Source organism: Scardinius erythrophthalmus, assembly GCF_964197995.2.
Source record: "Scardinius erythrophthalmus genome assembly, chromosome: 4".
In the NCBI taxonomy this organism is placed as follows: domain Eukaryota; kingdom Metazoa; phylum Chordata; class Actinopteri; order Cypriniformes; family Leuciscidae; genus Scardinius; species Scardinius erythrophthalmus.
The window spans coordinates 3,751,412-3,776,267 of NC_138224.1; the positions used below are offsets into that span (position 1 = coordinate 3,751,412).

Below are 24,856 nucleotides of genomic sequence, written 5' to 3' on the forward strand. Positions count from 1 at the left end.
TGAGCTTGGGAAAAGGCGCTATACAAATTAAACACATTATTATTATTATTATTATTTTAAATTAAAACTATAGACTTTAAAAAGATTGTGTATTAAACACTCAAATGTTGTTGTTTTTTTGTGTTTTTTTAACACTTTTCGGTTACACTTTATTTTAAGGTGTCATTGTTACAGTGATATTATATATTTAAGTACTGAGTAATAATAATTAACTACATGTACTTACTATAGGGTTAGGGTAGGGTTAGGTTTTGTTTAGGGTTAGTTGCATGTAATTATGCATAATTTACTGTTATTACTGCGGTAAGTTCATGTAACATATGTAACAAGGACACTGTAAAATAAAGTGTTACCCTCTTTACAATAAGGTTCATTAGTTTACATTAGTTAACTACCTTAGTTAACATGAACTAAGAATGAACAATACTTCTACAGCATTTATTAATCTTAGTTCATATTAATTTCAACATTTACTAATAAGTTATTAAAATCAAAGGTTGTATTTGTTAACATTAGTTAATGCACTGTGAACTAACAAGAACAAGCTATAAACATCTATTTTAGTAACTAACGTTAACAAAGATGAACTAATACAGTAACAAATGCATTGTTAGTTCATGTACATTAACTAATGTTAACTAATGAACCTAATTGTAAAGTGTTACCATTTTTTTTCATTGTGTCTTTCCAGTAGACTGAAAAAAGAAACATGTAATGAAAAGCCAAATAGCCCAAAATCTCAAAATTTACCAGTGCATGAAAACAAAATGGGTTACCCTTTATTTTAAGGTGTCATTGTTACAATGTAATTATATATATATAAGTACTGAGTAATAATAATTAACAACATGTACTTACTGTAGGGTTAGGGTAGGATTAGGATTTGGTTGAGGGTTAGTTGCATGTAATTATGCATAATTTACTGTTATTACTATGGTAAGTACATGTAACATTTGTAACAAAGACACTGTAAAATAAAGTGTTACCAAAAAATTTTTTTTGCCTGTAGAGTATTGCCTTAAAACCAGATTTTACCAGAACAATCCTAAAAAATTGTGTGTAGTGTGAAAAACAGCCACTGATTCAGCGTTCAGTTGTTTTATAAATGCATCTGTTATTTTTCCACAGCTGCCTTAATGCCCGGTGATGATGCGGCGCTTCTGACCCCGGGAAGGATGAGTCAGCGTGGGAAGGAGGCGGGGCTTCACACGCCCAGTAAAGACCTGCTCACAAGCCCCTCCCTCAGCCCGGGCGTCAGCTACACCCACGGTAAGAGAACACACACCACCACGGCTGCAGACACACGGATTTCCCCCAGAAGTCTCTAGGGGCTGAAGGCTCTGTGGTCAGTCTGGCTGAGACGTTTTTAAGGTCTCATCTGCATGAGAGTGGAAATCTGATCCCAGACCAGTTCAGTTTACAGGTTACATTTCCCTGGTTACATCAGCTGTAAAGTGGTTTGAGAGGTAAAAAAAAAAAAAATCAAATCACTTTATTGTCATTACACCATGAACACATGAAGTGTATCTCCACTGCATGATGGTATGGATAACAAGTATAGGATATGTGCACAATAAACACGTGTACAGTGGCAAACAATGTATATAATACAATATTACACTATACACAGAGCACGAGGACATCTAGTTAATCGTTACAGTACAAATATTCACTGCAAAGAGGTTATTACATTGTTGTAAAAGGTTTTGAAAACAACAGTAGATCATGCATAACGGGACCAGAAGCAAGTCAATTCTGATTTCAGTCTTGACTTTAACACTTTGTTGACTTTACCAGAGCAGTTTTCCCCTGTCTAGTGTTGGTCTTCACCACTAGAGGCTGCTGAAGTCTCATTAACCAGACCAGAACACACATGTGCAGCTTTTTGTTGTTTGGTTTCTAATTAACACAGTTCCTAAAGTCATGGAAATCAAATCAAGCAATGGTAAAATTGCAATTTGAAAAATGTTACAGAAATGTTCTGTAGTGAATCTTTCTGGTTACACTTTGTTTGCACTATTTTATTGGCAAGATATCACTCTTTGAGCAATTCCTTCATTGACAGCAGTTTGAATGAGGAAAGCAATATATTTGTCATAGTATCATTTCAATTGTTATGGGGATTAGTAAGCCAACATTATTATATAAAATATAAATTGTTGAATAATAATAGCCATTACAAACTTTGTATTTAATATATATTATTAAATAAGTTGTAAGTAGTATTTTGGATACCTTGTATCTGTAATTTGAGTTTAAAAAAGCAACAACAAAAAATATTTTTAATAATAATAAATTTATTTTGTATAGCGCCTTTAAAAGTAGCTTTCTCAAAGCGCTTTACAGACAACCATAACAGCAAATGAATAAACACAATGGAAATACAAAACAAATAAACACATAAAATCAAGTTCATGTAAAAGCAATCCTAAAATAAAATGTTTTAAGAAGAGATTTAAAAGTCACTAATGTACTTGCTTCCCTGATGTCGGCCGGGAGAGAATTCCAGAGCTTAGGAGCATAGACAGAAAATGCTCGGTCACCCCACGTATGAAGCCGTGTCTTCGGAACAACCAAAAGACCACTCTGAGAGGAGCGCAAATTGCGACGTGGTGTGTAGGGGATTAATAAGTCAGTCAAATACTGAGGTGTAAGATTGTGCAGAGATTTATAGGCCAGCATAAGGATTTTAAAATCAATACGATACCTAACAGGTAGCCAGTGCAGGGACTCCAAGACCGGGGTTATGTGGTCCCTGGCTCTGACCCCAGAAAGTACTCTAGCAGCTGAATTTTGACGATATTGCAATTTATCCAATGATGATAAGTGCAAGGCAAGCAAGCCATTATATTGGAATCCTGTTTTCTTCTGTTAGTCTTTTAAAGGGGTGGTTGATTATGATTTGACTTTTCTAACTTTAGTTTGTGTGTAATGTTGTTGTTTGATCATAAACAACATCTGCAAAGTTACAACGCTCAAAGTTCAAAGCAAAGGGAGATATTTGCTTTTAAAGAAATTGCTTTTTAAGGACTACAACAAACGGCTGGTAGAGACTACACCACATTCCTCCAGGGTTAGTGACATCATGAACCCTAAAATTTACATAAACCCCGCCCCCGGATCACGATTTATAGATTATCAAGACAGAATATGCTAATCAATGACTAGAAGATAGTTAACTACACATAAGCTACATAAATTCATCAACTAACCATTCAGAAATGTTCTGTTGCTTCTACATGTTGTCACTTCTTCTTGAGTCTCTCCATCTTTGTCTGACTTCGGTTTGAACATAAAAGGCTAAATGTTTTTGAGATTTTCAGTGTGTGTCTGTGTGAGGTAAAAGGACACAAGCTCTTGAAGCTCCGCCCACTGTGCCGGGAGCAGCAGCTCATTTGCATTTAAAGGGACACACATAAAAACGGTGCGTTTTTGCTCACTTTCATGCACTCTTTCTATTTGCTTTTCTCTTCTAGGGCTTTGTTAATGTTCCCATACTAAAAGTTGCTACAGTCATTGCATACTTTGCATGTGCTGCACTTTATATGTACCATTTTGTTTTATTAGTATATTTTAATTTATCTATTTATCCTTTTTTAGGGTTTGAGAGATAATAAAGGTATTGTTTGATAAGTGCGATCTCTGATTGTAGTCCTTGAAAACCAAAAAAGTAGAGCAAAAGGTGTAAGACCCTGACAGTCCTGTGTGGTCAAAGTTCACGCTCACTCTGATGGTATGTGGAGTGTCCATGTGATCGCCATAATCCCTGTGTCATTTACAGCCACACACTCCAGTCTCACATCTGTACACCGCAGTTATTAATGTTTTCAGAGGATTTGGCTTTTATAATGATGATTTTAATCTGATTAAATGCACTGCGTTCTTGTTTGTAGAGCTTGTTGTGTGTTTCCTGATGCAAGCGTCGCGTTTGGAGCGTCATATGTGTGGCGTGACAGTTGTTTTTCATGGTTCTGGAAGGCTTGACGCTGACACACACACACCATCACATCTGCACAAAACCTTTCAGTGCCTTCGAAACCCTCTCGCATCATGTCAGGTCTCCATAGCAACAGTAATTGCACCTCGCCATTCTTTTGAAAGCCCATTCAACCTCTCCTGTATATTCTCGGATGAATCACAGGAGTTTGGGATTGTTCTGATGATTACAGATGTATAACAGAAAGTTTCATTGTGAGTTCATCTTGCAGATGTGGGCCACGTTTCACTCAATTATTCAGTGCCGTTCTCAGCAGCAACCCGACACGAGACGCAGCTTTCTCCCGGTGAGAACGCACCCGGAATAGCATCAGCGCGCCAACTGAGATGCGCACAAATCCTCTTTACTGGCCTTCTTGCTCTGTTTGAGACAAGAGCATGTGTGCTTGGCCTGGATTTATTGGATTACAGCCCGTCAGTAAATGAGGTTAATATGCACACACAGAACGCAACTCAGCCAATCAGAAGTTGCTTTTCCTAGATGTTCCGTCACTGTGGCCAATCAGACGAAGGGTAATTTGCATATGGGAGGTCAGGTGTGAGCATGCTTTTCACATTTCGTCTACTGTCTGGGAATATTATGGCAGTTCTGTGGACCAATGAATGTTTGATCGTCAATGGAGAGGGTTGGACGTAAAACTTTTTTGTATGAATGACTTGTATATTAATCTTCCTGCACACAAGGCAAGTACTTAACTAGTGCTAGTACTCTAATGCTTACCGGTAGTTAGAGTATGCTTAGTATAACTATTTCATGTTGTTTGTTTGTATAGTTATAGCCTCCTTTGCCTGCAATGGTACCTGGTGAGAACAGAATTCAAGTTTTAGTAAATCTACTCATTAAAATGTCATAAAGTGATTTTGTGGTGTATTTCAACTTGAAGATGACAGATTAGATTGGTTTCTTGAGGATACTAGTTGTCTGGGTGGTTTGTTTAGTAGAATTAAATGTTGTCTGACTCATAACGCTTATTTGTTAGGCTGGTAATCCAGGCTCATAGCCGGATTGCATAAGGCTTCCAGTGGCTTCCAATGCAGAAGACTTTAGCACCATTAGTGCATTGACCAGGTCTCAAACACATGCTGTCGGAAAGCATCATATTTGTTGCTTTTGCTTATTTTATCACTCACGTGGAGTCGTATGTTTGAGCTATATTCAACCAGCGTCGTGAGGTGCATCCTGGGATGCTTTTTAAACAGTACTAAAGTTAAAATATGCTGGGCACTTGTTGGCTGCAATTTTAGTTTGTTTTTTTTTAGTTTTTTAATTTAGATGCACAATACATCTACTCTAGTGTTTATCGGCTGATTTGAGTGTTTTTCAATTTATCACTATCGGTCAATATTGCATATATCAGCTAATATTAGATAATTGTGCTTGCTTTTTACCTCTATTTATACATTTAGATTACTTTGCTGTCATCTAAGGATCGTGTAAACTACAGTCAACCACTCGTTTCAGCCACAAACACAGTTATACGGTTCTCTGAATCGTCTTTGTGAATAGTACAGTGGTCTGAATCATTAAGCGCTCGGCTGCTGCTGACACTAATACGCTAGTTCAGTTTAACCTGCTGAGTTACTCATTTAGTTGAGTGGGAAAGAGCTCAAACCGTAACTGTTTTTCTTGCGGAGATCAGTTTCGCATGAGGAATTCCCACACCTGCTCAGTTTACTACAAAAACTCTCTCACACACACTGACTGTTGCAGATAACACACTACTGAGAAAATGAATTGAGCTCAATGAACGTAGCACAAAATAAGATACAAAGGGGTTAAGAATTAAAGGAACAGACTGCACTTGAGTACAAATCAGGTGGCTTTTTATGGAAAAGATTAACATGGTGTTGACCTCGGGTGTTTTTCCACATAGTTTACTATATGTGTGTGTGGGTCAGATGGTCTGACTTCCCCCTCCACCGTGGATAAACAGATCCTCGTCCCCAGAGGAATTCCTCCAGATCTATGACTGCCGTCATCAGCGCACAGCTTACGGCTCAGAGCTAAAGTGGGCATGTTTTCACCAATCTTTGGCTAAAGGAACATCGCCTGCCGTGTTTGATTGTGCTCGCTAGCTTTACGGATTACCAGCAGAGATACCTGCTGAAGTTAGCCGTTGACTCACCTGCCATATCACGTAATTCAGAGACACAATCAGCCCGTAAAGACTCTCCTGATGGGCTCAAGACCAAATGGCTTGAGTGTAGAAAACAATTGAACAGCCAAATTCCTGAATCCGATGGATGGTGGATGGATGGATGGATCTGTAGATATATAGACAGATAGATAGACAGATGGATGGATAGATAGATCTGTAGATACATGGATGGATGGATAGATGGATAGACAGATTGATAGATTTTAGATAGATCTGATACATAGACAAATAGATGGATAGATAGATCTGTAAAGACATGGATGGATGGATGGATTGATGGATGGATAGACAGATTGATTGATAGATCTGTAGATACATAGACAGATGGATGGATAGATCTGTAGATACATGGATGGATAGATGGATAGACAGATTGATAGATAGATCTGTAGATACATGGATGGATAGATAGATCTGTAGATACATAGATGGATAGACAGATTGATAGATCTGTAGAGACATGGATGGATGGATGGATTGATGGATGGATAGATTGATTGATTGATAGATCTGTAGACACATGGATGGATGGATGGATGGATGGATGGATGGATGGATGGATGGATGGATGGATTGACAGATTGATAGATAGATCTGTAGAGACATGGATGGATGGATGGATGGATGAACGGATTGATGGATGTATTGACAGATTGATAGATAGATCTGTAGAGACATGGATGGATGGATGGATGGATGGATGGATGGATGGATGGATGGATGGATTGACAGACTGATAGATAGATCTGTAGAGACATGGATGGATGGATGAACGGATTGATGGATGTATTGACAGATTGATAGATAGATCTGTTGATACATAGACAGATGGATGGATAGTTAGACAGATGGATAGATAGATCTGTAGAGACATGGATGGATGGATGGATGGATGGATGAATGGATCGATGGATGGATGGATAGACAGATTGATTAATAGATCTGTAGATACATGGATTGATAGTTGGATGGATAGATAGACAGACAGGTCGGTAAATAGACTGGTTGGTCAGTAGAGAGAGAGAAAGAGAGAGAGGTCTCGGGTTGTTAAATGACGCTCAAATGAAGCATAACTTCCATTCAGCACAAGATAATGAGCAATAGGCTTTGAATTATACATCCACCAGAGCATCTTAATTAGTTATGTTAATCAAGGCATCATTCACTGCCATCCTGCTGTCTCATCCGTTCGGTGCTCCTGGTTCTTTTTGGTGAGGCTGTTGCCTAGCAACTTCAGAGTGACATCAGCAAGACTCTGGGAGGAATGCTCTGATTGGTTAAGATGCCCAGTGTGAATTATGATTGGAAAGAAAAAAAGTGTTTAAAAGCCTCTTGAACTGCTTTATCCTTTACTTTGATTCATCTGGAGCTCTTCTCCAGTTCACTGATCAAAAACACTGTACGCTGTACTGAGCTTTAGAGCTTCACAGTCTGAGACCAACTCAAACTCCTGTTCTCTACAGCTTCTAAATTGACTTGAAGAAAATCACTTTCCCCCCCTTTGGATCCGTGTAGGACTGCACGATATTGAAGAAAAATGTGATATGCGAGTGTCACATAAACCTAGTTTATAAACCTAATTTATAACCTAATTTATTTTAAAATATATTTAAAATGATATAACCTACATACGTGTTTCACATTCTTTTTGTGGCAAGAAAACATCCCTACAACTTCTGAAAGTGAACATCAGTGTTTTACTGTCGCATAAGAAGTGTTATTTTAACATCAGTGTAAACCACAGGATTTAGGGGTTCAGGTTATCCTACATTAGGTTTATTTAGTTTATGTTGTTAAATAAACCCATGTAAAAATAAAACACTGCTTAGTTTTCACTGTATGAATTAAATATATACTGATTCTTATTAAAGCTACAAAAGTTATTTAGACAAGAGCAGTGAGTGATTTTCTCTTTGTATGTTGTTCTTGACCCCAGTTATTGCAAGCCGTTGCGATATGCATATCGCGATATATACATTTGCGATATTTCGATAATTTCTATATATTGTGCAGCCCTAGATCCGATCCAAACATAGATTGTTTAGCTCAGCTTGTTAGTGCTGTTATCGTCATAGTTAGGTTCAGGGATTCAAACTAATGCCCCGTACTTAGGCATCTTTGACTGGCTTATGTAGATTTTATGCATATGTATATTTAATTAGTGGTGCTTGCTCATGTAGAGCTTAGGTTAGTGATTGAATATAAAGTATTAAATTTCACCATGTAATGTTTCTTATTGCATGATGCTTGATTGGAAAAGTTAGCATTGTAACCTAAGTGTGAGACTATGGCAAGTTTGATTTGGCTCTGTAACATTGTTTTAGTACAGTATAAACCTGCTTTAGTACCGTATAAAACCTTTGAGTTTTATGAAAGGCTCGTGAAAGATGGATGTATATGCGGCTGTATCTTCGCCGAATGAGATTTGACAGTTCTTAGTGTGATTGATTCTGTTTTCACCAGCACTGAGAAGGAGAAGGAGGCGTGAATGTGTTTTAGATATTCAGCTACAGCATCCTTCATTAAACATTCTCTAATACAGGATCTCTGAAAGAGAGACAAGGAAAGAGAAAATCCGATCTGAGTCACAGTCACAAAAATATAGAAACATGCACTGATTCAGCCATTGAGTGAATCTGACAAAGGCTTATTAATATGTTTTAAGTCATATTTCAAATTATATTTTGCATACATGTGTGCTTTTGCACTTCACATTATTTTCATGACATTTAGCTTAAGCACAATTTTCATTTCCATAATGCTCACAAATCTCTTTCTTAATACTATAATGGGAAATATATTATGTAAATGGAAAAGTATTTATGAGAGTTTTATAGTATTGTCATCTAATTTATGCTGATTTAAATAAAACATCACGGTGTAATTGAGAATACTGAGAATGAAAAAGAGGTTAATTTTGCCGAAAGAATGCAGGAAAAGATCAGTGTTTTTCCTTTGCTATATATATATATATATATATATATATATATATATATATATATATATATATATATATATATATATATATATATATATAAACAGGTGTGTGTGTGTATATGGAATACAAAATTTTTTTTTTGTCCTTATGCAAAATATATAAAATAAAACTATCCATCCCTGTATCCATCCATCCATCCATCCATCCATCCATCCATCCATCCATCCATCTCACCTGTATCCATCCATCCATCCCTATATCTATCCCTTTATCCATCCATCCCTCCCTATATCCATCCCTTTATCCATCCATCCATCCATCCCTTTATCCATCCATCCATCCATCCCTCCCTATATCCATCCCTTTATCCATCCATCCCTTTATCCATCTATCCATCCCTTTATCCATCCATCCATCCATCCCTGTATCCATCCATCCATCCCTATATCTATCCCTTTATCCATCCATCCATCCCTTTATCCATCCATCCCTCCCTATATCCATCCCTTTATCCATCCATCCATCCCTTTATCCATCCATCCCTCCCTATATCCATCCCTTTATCCATCCATCCATCCCTTTATCCATCCATCCATCCATCCATCCCTATATCTATCCCTTTATCCATCCATCCCTCCCTATATCCATCCCTTTATCCATCCATCCATCCATCCCTTTATCCATCCATCCATCCATCCATCCCTATATCTATCCATCCCTTTATCCATCCATCTATCCATCCATCCATCCATCCCTTTATCCATCCATCCATCCCTTTATCCATCCATCCATCTCTTTATCCATCCATCCATCCATCCCTTTATCCATCCCTTTATCCATCCATCCATCCATCCATCCCTGTTTTTGTCAGATTTACCACATACATCATGCTGTCAGATCAGAATGAAACTGAAAAGAATAAGAAAGAGGTACAGATCTAGTGACGAAACGGCTCTAAGCTTCTTCTTTTTTTCTCCACTGATTGTCAGTGCCTTCCAAGAATCTGAGACGGGGCTCTTTCTCTCTCTCACTCTCACACACAGACGCTCTAGAGCGAGAGAGGGAGAGGGAGGGCGGGCTGCAGTGAGTAACACTGAGAGAGAGAGCCTGTGTGTTTTCAGAGCGCAGTTGGTCAGCTGTAGTACTAGCAGCAGTGGAGTATGTCTGAGCGTGTGTCCGTGTGTTTGTGGTGACTGCCGAATTACCACAGCAGCCCCTCAGCCTCGTCCTCCTCGGGGTGAGGCCGTCCTACGCCCGCCCTCATGATGAAGCAAGAAGGGATTCTGGGCCGCCGCCGGTTCTCCACCTGTGGAGGAACCATCTCAGGCCGCCCGCCCCATCCAGACGGACGCAAACTCATTCGCAACGCCTCGTTTGGGGGGTACAACGAGCTTTCTGTCTGCTTGCCAGGTGGGTCTCATCAACATCCTGGTGTGAATCAGGAAACTTTTACATGTTTTATTTCTCTGGCAGGCAGTTTCGATCACGTTCCTCTGCATTAGTGCCAGGATTGGTTACAGTGTGAACCATGAGTGTTGCCAAAGTCTATTAAGTTTGATAGTTTCGGCAAGTTGCTGTCGACTGAATGTGTGCGTTTGACTCTTGACTGCCCTCCAATTTAAAGTGCATCTATTAACTGACAGCACGTTAGCATCTGTTACTCATTGCATCGCTATTCTTCAAGTGTGTGACGCACCATGTCTCTTTCAGCCGTCAATAACACCTCCTGCTACATTTTTCAGTAGTCAATACTATATATCGACATTGCAACGATTTGGGTTCCATTGAACGTCTTTACACTTATTTTAATTATTAAAGAAGAATTTATCCTAACTATGAACTCAACAATACGCCAAACAAATATTTCACTGGTTTTGTTTGATATTTTGTGGAGTAAATAAGGTTAAATTATTATTTACTCATTTAAAGAATAATAAAGTTTAGCCTAAATTGAATTATTAATTAATTGTACTGATTTAAGTCTCACGATTAAGTAATGTACATTTGACTTAGTAATGGTTCTGTTTATTTCCAGTTTCAGTGAAGAACTTGTCCGACCGATTCAACTAGTCTGAATTAGACTCGCTGATAAATTTGAGACTTGCCTTTATTTATATTATTTTACTTCTGCATTCTGTCTACATTGACTGAAGATTAATGTCCAAGAACTAAATCATTCGGTTTCAGTGTTTTTTTATTTATTATTATTATTAAAATAAGCCAAGCTGGTTCTGAATAAGAGCCAGTTCTTAGTTCCCAACCATAGTTCTCAGAAACCTCATTTGAGGGTTCGCATTAGGGTTGGAATAGCATAAATAAGGACTGTTTTTCCTTTGTCATCTACTCAAGGTCAGTAAATCGAGCTGTTCATCAGAATGCAGTAGTTTCAGCTCTCATAGTGAATTTGACTCGTGTCAGTGCGGCCTCCGCTCCATTTATCCATCATGATTATGACTTTAAGTAGAGAGGGATGCATTAAAAGCTCTTATTTACGCACACAGGCCGCTCGCTGTGCTCTGGATGCTGGCAGATGCTAGTCTTCATTTAGCATGCCTCAGAGATGGTGTTTTTATTTTAATACTCACATTTGTACGCTTACCCGGCATTTCCATTATTGTTATCCTTTTTTTAACGTTTTAATGGAGTCCATTGAGCAGAGATTAGCTAATGGACCCAGAGTGTATTGCATTTGCACAAATCTTGTCTGCGCGTCACGTTCACCTGTGTGAAAATAGCAGAGTTCGCTTAAAGGGTAATGGCTTTGATTTAATACTGAATCACTCAAATCCGGATTGATGGATCATTATAGTGGATAAAGATGCAGAGCTCAGCAGTGGCTGCCCACTTGTTTTCACGAGTATTTTTTGTATATTAATTTTCTCCATAAGCATAACTAAACTGGCCGGCTCAGAAATGAATCACATTTCTTTCAAAGTAAAATGTATTTGCAGAATGAAAGAACTTCTTATCTCATTAGGACATGATCAAACAGTGACATTTTTGGGGGGGGTTATTGTGTTAATAAAATCTGCACACAAAAAATATGTAATTTATGTATGTGAATTGCATGTACAATTGCACAGTTTAAGCTAACAAGCTAATAAACCTAAAGTGAAAAGTGTCCTTGGTGATCAGCTGACAAGGAAAGTTGTTTATGAAGTGGAGCAAGTGATTATATGTTGGATCTTTTTTTAAATTCGGATAACATTTTGATGTCAAGTTTACTATCAGTAACCTAGCTTACATAACCCTTGAACTCATAACAAACACAATTTTTATGAGGGTGAATTCAGTTGAAAACATGAGAGCGCTTGGTTTTGTCTTTAAAGGTTTTTGCTTTATCACCTAAAATCATTTTGAATAGTATTTTTACTTCCGGAACAAGTTAAGCTTTATTTTCCCACAGATCAATGTTTCACCCCTCCGCTCCGAACGAGAGGATCATCTGCACTTTACTGTATGAGGTGGCAGATTAGCACAGATGTGTGATTATTAATAGATGGCGTGCACAAAAACACAGGTGCGTTTCCCCGTCTTGGCACCTGTGTGCTGACCGGATGACTCGCAGTAACACTCCATTTGTCATTATGCTGTGTAGTTGTTGTTGCGTTATGCCTTATTAAAATGGCACGTTGCTCGTATTAAGTGTTATACGGAATAGTTTGTCTCTGTTTCTAGACGATGCTCTCTGCCCTTCAGACGGACTGAGCCTCCGTTCGGCCGGTCGGGGTGGAATTACACCCGGCGCTGCTGGTTTGCCGTAGTCAAGGACGCCGCAGGAGTGTGGAAATATCAGACACGTCTCTGTCTCACAGCAGAGACACACACAAATACACAAGTAGACCATTAATGCACAATGCTTATTAGGGTCATAAATGCCCTTTTACTTCAAAGTCTTGATTTTGTTTGTGGGCTCTGCTAGAAAAAGTTTTCAGGCTTGCATGTTCAAAAACACCGTATTTTTTCCACATTTTACATTGTTGCAGACATAGATGTAGAAACCACATTCACTTTGATGCATCCGCCATCTTGGAACGATCAACACTTCAAATGCTGTCATTACTCACAGTAAATATCAATGAATTTTTCAAGATGCCACAACATTGCACAGCCTTTGGTTGTAAAAACCGGAAAAGCGGAAATGAGGCATCTGTGTGTGTATATATCTATGGTTGCAGCTCCTCTCTTCCCAGTCTGTCAGTAACGCTCTGTATAGTTCCTGTCTTTATCAAGCCCCTCCTTCCGGAAAGTGCAGTGTGCTCTGATTGGTCGGCTGGAGCAGTGTGTTGTGATTGGTCAAGCGCTTTGAGCGTGTTTTGGAAATATCATGCGAGTTTTAACACACTACTAACTAACTAACCCAGGCCCCGCCCCTTTATTCTCCGAATGCCTTGTGCGGGAATTATTTAAATGAGGAATATTGTGACGTGTTCGTTCCCGGAAGAAAACTCAAATTCAGGCTCCATGTTGAGGTTAATTTTGTGTACATTACTCAAATAAAAGAGTTGTTTAGCCGACAGCACTGACTGTTTTCTGTTCTGCAGTCTTGCAGTGTTGTTTTGCCTGTACTCTCTGCATGTCTGACTGTAGGCGCGCGTGTTGAATGTTTAATAAGCAGGTGAGCCTGCAGTGCTGTCTGACAAGAATCCATCAGTGGTTTTTTGTCCACGGCAATATTTAGTTTTAAATGTATTTTCTATGTATATCCAGTCAAAGCTAGCTCCCTCTCTCCCTCTCTCCCTCTCTCTCTGGCTCAGTTCTGGCTAATGATCAGAGCTGTCTGTGAGCTCCTGCTTTATGTGTGTATTATTACTCACACAGCGTCATGGCTTATTAAACAAAGACACACACAGATGTCGTCTCTACCTCCTTGTGGAGTGAGCTGTCATCATCCTCAGTGGTAAATGTCTATGTTATCCCAGACATTATTTACAGATGAACTCGACTCACTCTGGGAATGTTAACATGCGTTCTGCAATCGCAGTTTAATTTGCAGAGAAAGCTGTAAAACATAAAAGATTAATGTAAGACATATAAAGGTTGGTGTGTGTGTGTGTGTGTGTGTGTGTGTGTGTGTGTGTGTGTGTGTGTGTGTGTGTGTGTGTGTGTGTGTTTGTATTAGGATGGATGTTCCCAAAGCCTTTATTCGAATTCGAAAAGGCACAATACATCTATCACATGTAGATAGTAAGAAGAAATGACTGACATGATGAGTTGAGGATATTGTGCGCATTCGATGAAGTAAATGGCTCTCTTTATGAATGGGCCATTGAATCACTGGCTCACCCGATTGATTCACTCAAAACGCGGATTCACTCAGAAACGAAACAGCGCTGTGTGTCACTCAGAGACACACACCAGTTCTGCTCTGGCTTATTAGTAATATTTTCCAATTTTTATGGGCATTTTAACTGCATTCTATAATATATTTACGTCATTATATTGAGCTGTCAATGTTTTTGTTATCAAAAAATATTACAATAATGATTCAATATAATTAGACCACAACAAAACATTTGAATGTTTTAGAATTCTCATTAAAAATCACACATGCTTTCATTTTTATTAACTATTGATAATGCTCAAAGGAGAAATAAAACGGTTCTGCATGTCTGTTATAACAGCACTAACCAATAATTTGTTTGGTTGTTAAAACCAAAATTGTTCGCTCTCTTAGACTCCCATTCTAAGTGCATTTTCTGCATTTAAATGCAATGTACATTTTATCTAAACTGATAGCACACATGAAATCTAAGGTCCCTTATTGCTTATTGTTGATGTTTTTAAGGACAGACTTGAGGTTATAGACTAGATATCAGAGAGAGAGAGAGAGAGAGAGAGAGTGTGTCAGTGTATCTGTGTGTGTGTATGCATCACATGTTGTATTCAATACTTAATTTCCCAGCTGTCCCATTAGCATATTGAGCACAAGAGGAACTATTACATCTGATCTGAGAACTGCTCTCGTCTTTAGACCTCCATTATTCACACTTTTATCAATAGGATAGCAGTGAGAAGACAGGAAAAGATGGCATGGGAGCAGGATCAGGAAAGTGACGTCAGTTCCAGTCAGATTGTGAAGTAAATCTGAGCCTGTCGTTAAATGAAAAGCGTGGTTAATGCAGATTTATGCGACAGCAGAATAGGTAACTAATATGCTAACAGACGAGTTATGCTGATGCTCTCTTGAGGACAAGTGGGTTTTTCTGCGTATGATTAACATGTTTAAGAGCTCTTGGAGTGCAGTGTTTTCTGAGATGAACACAATGCTTGGCCCGGCAATCGACAATAGAGACAAAAGACCCGTTTAACCTGATCGATGGGTCGTCATTTACATCCATCGCTGTTTGGTTAGTCCAAAAACATCAAGGAGTGCATCTTTGCTCCCTGTTCATTTGGATACAGATGCTGGAACTGCTTGAAAATTGTCCAGTTCTGTCAGTAAAATGCACAAGTTTCCTTTATTAAAGCATCTTATGTGACTCTCATAGCATGAAAGAGTGTCTGCTGTTGTGCCTTTGTGATTAAACTGGGTTGAAATATCTTAAGTTTTCAGCAGTTGTTGCTTTGAGATGATCTAAATGATACAGTTGATCAAATTAACTATTTAGCAGATACACTAAAAAAGGGGCCAATTGAAATTGCTAACATTTCACAAATAAATGTCAAGTGGCATGTTGAATTGACTGTAATGGTATTCTCTTGTAAAACGCACTCCAATTTTGTTTTATTTACAACTTCGAAAAGTTTTGTTTTTATGTTATATCAATGTTTTAGTGTGTATACGCATTTAAAATGTTATAGTCTTTGTCTTCAGGGGAAAAGTTGTCATCCTCAGAAATTATTTGGCCACACTCCAATTCAAATAACTTATTAATAGTTAGTAAGGCAGTTGTTAAGTTTAGGCATTGGAGAGGATTAAGGGATGCAGAATAAGGCATTTAATATGTGCTTTATAAGTACTAATAAACAGCCAATATCCTATGGATGCTAATAAGCAACTAGTTCATGTGAGAATTGGACCCTAAACCAAAGTGTTACCACTTATTTTTAAGTGCTCTCTTGTCTGAGATTGTCTTTAAATAATAATTAAGAGCTCAATGTGTCCTACCCAGTCTTACTGTCAATAGAAAATGTCATCATTGGACAGAAAACTGTTTATTAAGCTTTTCCATAAGGTCTTCAATCATAACTTGAATTAACTTGCCAACTTTTGTTTTATTACACTCCCAGCCAACAGTCAAGACAATGATTCTGTCAAGTAGAGATGATATTTAAATTGACAGTTGTGCTATTCATGCCTAAGAAACTAACTAGTCTTGACAGAGTGACATTGACAGATCGTGCTCGGCCTTATCTAATGAAACTGTTTTCGTTTTTTGCTTATGATGAAGTGTTGTTATTTTTTTCAAGGCCTTAGATATAGGACACGTCCACCAACATCAAAACACACCAGTGTTATTATCGTTAACTAAAACTAAAATCATTTAAAAATATATATATATTTGAGATATATATATATATATATATATATATATATATATGATTTATTTTGCGACATAATATTTACACATTAAACATGATGATTCCTGCTACACCTTTTATTTTCAGGTGATGTTTAGGAGCCGTTTGTGTCGTTCAGAGATCAGATGAAGTAGCATGTGTGCAATCTGTCAAAGCAAATGTGTGTGTTCAGGTAATTCCCTACATTGTGGGGACAAAATTGATAGTAATACCAGAAATCTTTAATCTTATGGGGACATTTTTTGGTCCCCATGAGGAAAACAGCTTATAAATCATACTAAAATGTTTTTTTGAAAATGTAAAAATGCAGAAAGTTTTCTGTAATGGGGTTTAGTGGTACATTTAGGGTTATAAATATCATTATGTCTATGCAAAGACCCCATAAAACGTGTGTGTGTGTGTGTGTGTGTGTGTGTGTGTGTGTGTGTGTGTGTGTGTGTGTGTGTGTGTGTGTGTGTGTGTGTGTGTGTGTGTGTGTGTGTGTGTGTGTGTGTGTGTGTGTGTGTGTGTGTGTGTTCCTCCAGCTGTTGTGAATCTCTGACTCACGGCATTCGGGGGTGTTGATACAGCCGTCACTGAGATATTTTCCCAGGGTCGTGGGACTGAAATAAACTCATATTTTGCTCTAATGGAAAGATGTAGCCTCTAAGTGCAGGTCTGGGATCAGATTTTATACCTTGGTGAACATTTAACATTGACCAATGCAGGTTTTTCGACCAGTGTCGATGAGAAATGTCTCTTTTTACAAAAGTATGAACTGCACTTGTTGTTTATTAGCAACACGTAACCTATCTCAAGTTAATCATTAGACTTAGGTCGTATCAAGAATAGTGAAATATCACTGGTGTTGCTACCATGTGAATCCTACATGCATATTTGTTTGTATATAGACATATAATTGTAAATTATTATTATATAAAACTTTTTTTTTTATTGTATAACATGACTTGTGATATATTTGATGATACATTTTACACAGGTTAAGGAAAGAAAGGGGGAAAAAACAAGAACAAACACAAAACACAGTGCAAAGAGGTTCCAGAGCCTTTCAGTATTTTATATTTTTATTTGATATATATTTTTATATGCCCAGTAATCAAAATTGTTAAATATCAGCCTAGCTGGTCGAGTCGAATTGAATTACAACATCTTGCTTTTTTGCAGGTTTTGAACGTGGCAAAGAAGAAATCCTGCCTCTGAAAGAAGACTCCTCACACTCCATATCCAAGAGCAAGGTAAACTCACACTCAGACAGGCTCTTGTTTATTCTCCCTTCCCATGATCCTCTGAGGACTGGAATCAGATCAATGTGGGTCGGCTGGTCCTCTAGCAATCTTCAGCCCTTGTTTATTAATTATACATAGTGAAGAGCATCTCAGAGGTGACAGGACTGCAGGGGGGGGGGGGTACATTGATTAGCAGCGCATCAGAAATAACCCTAGAGAAGATGCTGTTAACATCCAACACTCTGTAATATGATCAAATTGCTTCAGAGCCATGCAGGTTTTCGTAAGGTTTTGTAGACGTAGGCGTGCCGCCACATCCAGACAGACCGTTAATACAAACACTCGCAATCCCTAATAAATCCCAAGTCACAGATCCCGTCAAACACGAGAGCCGGATTGCAGAAGAGCGTGAGAGCGACGTGAGGAATTAGCTGATATCTTTCAAACCCTTTCAAAGGCATATTTAACCACTGTTCACGTAAAGATATTATTTCTCCTAATCGGCTTCGAAAGGCTTCGGTATGAAATTAAAATACAGATCTTTACCCGAAACCAGCGTCCGAAATGAAGTTTTGACCCACCTGGCAGGTGATCTGAGTAAATGTTCAGACTTGAAGTGCTTCTTACTATTCATGAAACTGTATTTTGCTTTATTTCTTTTGAAAAATACACTACTTTTTTTTTTGCTGTTTTTCCTTTGTATTTTTCCAAGAAACATTAAACATTTATATTATATTAATTATATTATATGTAGCAGTGTTATTTTAGTATCATGGAGATACTTTTATAATTTTTGTATATTTTTATAGTGCTGCACCCATGCGATCTTATTCTTAAATGACAACGATTCACCTTATGAAGTTAACTTGATGCTTCAAATAAAGATTGTATCAATTACATCTTTAGGTGGCAACAAGCGACTGTTAAAAAATCAGTTTGTCATTAAATCGTTCATTCAAGAAACACTGATTCATTCAGTCTTTATGAGTGAGTCATTGAAACTTTTTTCTTTTTCTTTTTTACAAAAAATAATAATAAAATGAAATAGATATGGATTTTTTAAAAAAAAAATTATGGGTTTTTTTTTTTTTTTTTTTAGTTTATTTATAGTTATTTTAATACTTCAATTAAGAAATAACAACAACAACAACAACTTTAGTTGCCAAAGTAACATTTCGCTTGGTTTTATTTCATGTCATGATTATTTAATTTCTAGTAATGAATGTGTTTTTTATGGTTTTGGTTTTAGTTAATACTTATATGTGTGCATGTATAATGAATTATGACATTTACTTAGGCCAAGCTAAAGTGCAGCTCAAAATATCATGATTTACAGCATGCTGTGCTAATTACTAAAGTCTGTGTTGGTTTCACAGTCGGAAACCAAGCTCTATAATGGCTCAGACAAGGACGTATCTGCGTCTGGAAACAAACTTACAAAGAAGGAGTCTCTCAAGGTACAGCCACACTCATTAATGGCACCCGGAGTTTCACTTTGTTTTTCTTGCATTATGTTTGAGTACTGATGACCAATAATTGTGACTGTGATGCTTGTTCAGGTGCAAAAGAAGAACTACAGGGAAGAGAAGAAACGCGCCACTAAAGAACTGCTCAGCACCATCACTGATCCGTCTGTCATTGTCATGGCCGACTGGCTCAAGGTGTGTCATTAAAATGTGTTTATTCCTATAGGCCTTTTCATACTGGAGGTTTCGGTGTGGAATCAAGTTAGCTGCATCGAAAAAATGAGTGTCTGCGGTACAGCTGCACAATTAATCGTTAAAAGATTACAGTCTCTATTCAAACGCCCTACGATATTCATAAATGACAGCGATTCGGCGATATGTCCATCACAGTACCATCACAGCGAGAGCAGTTGTCATGTAAAGGTATGAAACAGTCTTGTCAACCACACAGTATCATTCAAATTATCACAGAAGTACTGGGATAAAAGTTTATAGATAAACACTGATAGTGTAAAAATAGAGCAAATCACCTTTTGAAAGTAACTTGATGCTTCAAATAAAGATTGGATCAGTGACATCGGTACACCAGTAGGTGGCGACAAGCGACTGTTAAAAATGTACTAGTCATTAAATCATTCATTCAACAGATTTGTTCAGTCTTTACGAGTGAGTCATTGAATCATTCACTCAAACAGATTTTTTTTGTTAAAAAAACACTGCAGCAATTAAAGGGGTGGTTGATTATGATTTCAATTTTCTAACTTTAGTTAGTGTGTAATGTTGCTGTTTGAGCATAAACAACATCTGCAAAGTTACAGCGCTCAAAGTTCAAAGCAAAGGGAGATATTTGCTTTTAAAGAAATCGCTTTTTAAGGACTACAACAAACGGCTGGTAGAGACTACACCACATTCCTCCCGGGTTAGTGACATCACCAACCCTAAAATTTACATAAACCCCGCCCCCGGAACACGATTTATAGATTATCAAGACAGAATATGCTGATCAGTGACTAGAAGATAACTACACGCAAGCTATATAAATTCATCAACTAAACATTCAGAAATGTTCTGTTGCTTCTACATGTTGTCACTTCTTCTTGAGTCTCTCCATCTTTCTGACTTCGGTTTGAACATAAAAGGCTAAAAGTTTTTGAAATTCCCAGTGCATGTGTGTGTGAGGTAAAAGGACACGAGCTCTTGAAGCTCCGCCCTCTGTGCCGGGAGCAGCAGCTCATTTGCATTTAAAGGGATAGTTCACTTTGAAATTAAATTTTGGTATGTTTTAGCTTACCTCAAGGGCATCCAAGATGTAGGTGTCTTTTTTTCCGCAGTAGTTTCAATTTTGATATTTTTAGGTCAAACCGTTCTTGTCTCTCAGTCATTTGATGCAGGTCTATGGATACTTTCTCAAAGAGCATGCACAGAGTCCAAATTAAAACAATTCCCCATCGTCCAAATTAAACGATCCATAGACACAGCCACGTCCAAGTGATCTGATCTGAGGGCGCAGTATAGATACACTAGATGTCGCCTTAAAGACATTCGTTCCAATGAACTGCCATAGACAATGCGACATCTAGTGTATATATCTATGAACCAGTCTGCGCACACGTCACACAGCAGGATGCGCTCGCGCCCTCAGATCACTTGGACGTGTGCTGTGTATAAGAGGTCAAAACGATATAAATACTGTTCGTTTTCTCACACAAACCGCTCGTTTCGTGTCTTAGGCCATCAATGTGTACTTACGATGGGGAATTGTTTAATTTGGACGATGGGGAATTGTTTTAATTCTTTTCTTTTCCCTTGAGGTAAGCTAAAACATACCAAAATTTAATTTCAAAGTGAACTATCCCTTTAAATGGACAGACACAAAACTGCCCTCAAAAAGTGACAATTTTAACATGCTATATAAAAATATCAGTGGGGTATTTTGAGCTGAAACTTCACACACACACTCTGGAGACATCAGAGACTTTTTTTACATCTTGTGAAAAGGGCATTACACCACCCCTTTAACATTTTCTCAGAACCTCTTGTAAATTACATGCTATTTTATCTAGTTGTCTGCTCAGAATCGTGATTTTTTTTTTTATTAAACAAATTTTATCCAGAATCGTGCAGCTCTAGTCTGCGTTTCGGTTGTATGGATCACAAATAAAACGAAAGCAATTCGGCCTAATTTGCAGAAAAAGGCTTTGATTGGAATACAGTTTGCATAAGTAGTACAATGCATGTCCATTTACACATAAATTATCTCAAAATTGTCTTATTCTTCATTTGATCTCACGTAATTCATCCACACTAGACAGATGCATGTGCTGTACTATTACGTTTTGGTGGTTAAACCCAAAAGGACAAAAACATGATTAAAAATTGAACAGCACTTTTCATTTTGACGTCTCCTCTCCTCCTCAGTCTTTACATCGCTGCAGGGGTAAACCGCTGAAATTTTAATAATCACAGTGACACTCACAATGATTAAACCAATGTGATAGTATGCAATAAAAAGACCTGCAGGGACAGGAGAAAGGGAAGTTAAAATCGATCTTAGGTCTGGATCAAGTAATCAAACCACATCCTTAAAATGAACTCCAGTCTCATATGAGCCCGTTTTCTGTCTCTCTCAGATCCGTGGCACGTTGAAGAGCTGGACCAAGCTGTGGTGTGTGCTGAAGCCAGGCGTCCTGCTGATCTATAAGACCAATAAGAACGGCCAGTGGGTCGGTACCGTGCTGCTCAACGCCTGTGAGCTCATCGAGAGGCCGTCGAAGAAGGACGGGTTCTGCTTCAAGCTCTTCCACCCCCTCGAGCAGTCCATCTGGGCCGTCAAGGTACATGAGAAAACTCGGATTTACCCGAACCTTTTCGGATTTGCATTGTTTTGCATTATCATTTGAAAATTAAATGTTTGGAGTAGACATACTGTCACGATCACCAGTGAGAGTGGCCCTCGATTACCATCAGAGGGTACTCCACCTCAGACTCTAGCAAAGACTACATTACCCATAACCCACTGCACAGACTATCAGCCATGATTGTGTTCAGCTGTTGCTTGTTAGTTTCTGCCTATATAAACCTGGTTAATTCAGTCACTCTAGGTCTTGTTAGTATGTAAGTACTGCTTTTCTGAGCCTTGTTCCCTGGATCTTTGTTATTTCTGTTCCCCGGATATCATTGGTTTTGCCTTAGCCCTGGACATTGTCTTTGCTTGGACTGCTCATCTGTGTTTCGACCTTTGCCTGGCCTTTATGTATGTCTGTGGATTAACCCAGTGAACTGCATTTGGATCCTCAACCCTCGGGTCTCGGAGCAGTTTTGTTACACACACCTCTAATCTTTGAAGTGCCAAAAGAAGTCTTACAGGCATAGTAAGACAAACATATATAATAATCTAAATATAAAAATAAAATAATATAAAACATACATTAAATATTTAAAAACACACAACCGTTTAAAAGATTGGGGTCTGGAGTCTCTTATTTGAGATTTATTTGATCAAAAATAGAGTAAAAAATGATCCTTCAGAAATCATTCTGATATGCTGATTTGATGCTCAAGAAACATTTCTGATTATTATCAATGTTGAAACCAGTTGTGCTGCTTCATATTTCTGTAGAAACCGTGACACATTTTATTCAGGATTCTTTGATGAATAGAAAGTTCAAAAGTACAGCATTATTTGAAGTAGAAAACATTATAAATGTCTTTACTTTCAATTTAATGTGTCCTTACTGAAGTATAAAAAAATCACACTGTCCCAAAACTATGGACCGGTAGTGTATAAAAGAAATATAAAGTGTATATAAAAAGAAAATGCTATGAGGATTAATTCTTCTAATATTCTTTAATTAGTGTAAAAAGTGCCATTTGGATAGTTGGATGAAGTGTTTATTGTGTTTGCGTTTAGGGTCCTAAAGGAGAAGCCGTGGGGTCCATCACACAGCCGTTACCCAGCAGCCACCTGATCTTCAGAGCGGCTTCAGAATCTGACGGTGAGACACACACTCAACACACTGACGAAACAGAGCGCTGTATTTTACTGCGGCTTTAATCTCTTGCGTGATGTGTGCAGGCCGATGTTGGATGGACGCTCTTGAGCTGGCTCTGAAATGCTCGAGTTTGCTGAAGAGAACGATGATCAGAGAGGGCAAAGAGGAGACGCCACAGACCGCAGAGCACTCGCACATCAACTTCTACAGTCTGCTGCGGGCGCACAACATGCATGGCTTTCAGTAAGAGCACAGTAACACACTGAGCTGTCATGTTACGGGCTCTTTAGATTCATGTTTTATTCAGCATTGATAAAAACTGACACTTCATGAACTTGCATATTAATTTTTAATGACGGACAATCAGCGGCAGAGTGCCGTGACATTTACTTGGAAATCTTCAGTGAGAGCTCAGTCTTGGCTAATATGATAGCAGATAGTTATTTTCATTTTATGGCACACTAGAAATATGATAACCAATAATACAAATCTTCAATGACTAGCACATTCACAGTCGAGCACATTAATGCTGCCTACTTTTTCAGTGGCGTTGGTTCTGGAGGTATTTTTTCCATTCATTTTCCCATAGGGATTTTTTAAATAGTCTTTATAAAAGCATTATACACCATGAACTAAAACAGCCAGCTATGAGGTGAATCACAACATTACAAACTTTGATTTGAAGCAAAAAAGTATTTGATAATCAGACTAAAAGATGAAGGCACAAGACTGCGTGTTTAACGGCTTTAGCGAGGAAAAGAACTACAAAAGAAAGCATTGCGATGACATTAAATTTAAAAAAAAAAAAAAAAAAGTTTATTGCAAAAAAAGAAGGAAAGCATATCAAGACCATCATGCTTTACAGCTAAAGAGCTCTTTTGGCGTATTTTGCTTGTTTCAACCCTCTGATTGGTGGAATTTTCTGTACTGCATCATGGGTAATGTAGTTTTTCACCACAAATTTATCTGGTAAACATGATTTATTTAAAAAAATAAGTTGAAATAATGCGGACTGACGGCTTCAACAAAAGCCTATACAATCGATTAACAACCTCTTAGCTCACAGTAGGTCTGTCTTTAAAGGTTTATTACTTGCATTTTCACTGTTAACCCACAGTTTTAACTTTAGAATTCAGATGTTGGACTCTATACGCTTACATTGACCAAAACTGATGTAGTCAGCGACTAATGCAAGTCCTGTGTTTGTCTACTAACTGAGAGTTTGCGTGATCCACCAGGTTTAATGACAGTGACCAGTTTAAGGATCCAGACCTGTATTCTGATAAGTCGGACCGTGAGAATGAGCAGGAGCAGGAGGAGTGGGAAAATGAGGTGATGGATAAAAGTGAAGAGAGCGACAGCGACACGTCGGAGCGACAGGAAGACTCGTACGTCGACATGGATCCCAACGAGACGCTGCGGGAAACGCCGTACATTGAGCAGAGCCACGAGGAGCTCGGAGAGGTGCGTCCGGCTCAATACAATCTGTAAATCATGACATTATCATGATGAATTATTGTTTGGCTCGAGTGGAGTGCTATTAATGCACAGATGC

General features: G+C 38.1%; 1 protein-coding gene across 8 annotated transcripts in view; it reads left to right on the forward strand.

Moving 5' to 3' along the window:
• Positions 1-24,856, forward strand: part of osbpl8 (oxysterol binding protein-like 8) — a 76,850-nt gene that overhangs the window by 39,197 nt on the left and 12,797 nt on the right. For 7 of the 8 annotated variants that reach the window (XM_081364135.1, XM_081364136.1, XM_081364138.1 and 4 more), the window contains 8 exons: positions 1,129-1,269; positions 17,782-17,852; positions 19,220-19,300; positions 19,403-19,504; positions 21,940-22,143; positions 23,220-23,304; positions 23,385-23,544; positions 24,540-24,765. In XM_081364135.1, the coding sequence (XP_081220261.1) occupies positions 1,129-1,269; positions 17,782-17,852; positions 19,220-19,300; positions 19,403-19,504; positions 21,940-22,143; positions 23,220-23,304; positions 23,385-23,544; positions 24,540-24,765 (1,070 nt within the window). Of the gene's footprint in view, positions 1-1,128; positions 1,270-10,212; positions 10,504-17,781; positions 17,853-19,219; positions 19,301-19,402; positions 19,505-21,939; positions 22,144-23,219; positions 23,305-23,384; positions 23,545-24,539; positions 24,766-24,856 lie in introns of those variants that run through there. The other variant, XM_081364137.1, reaches the window with a different exon arrangement.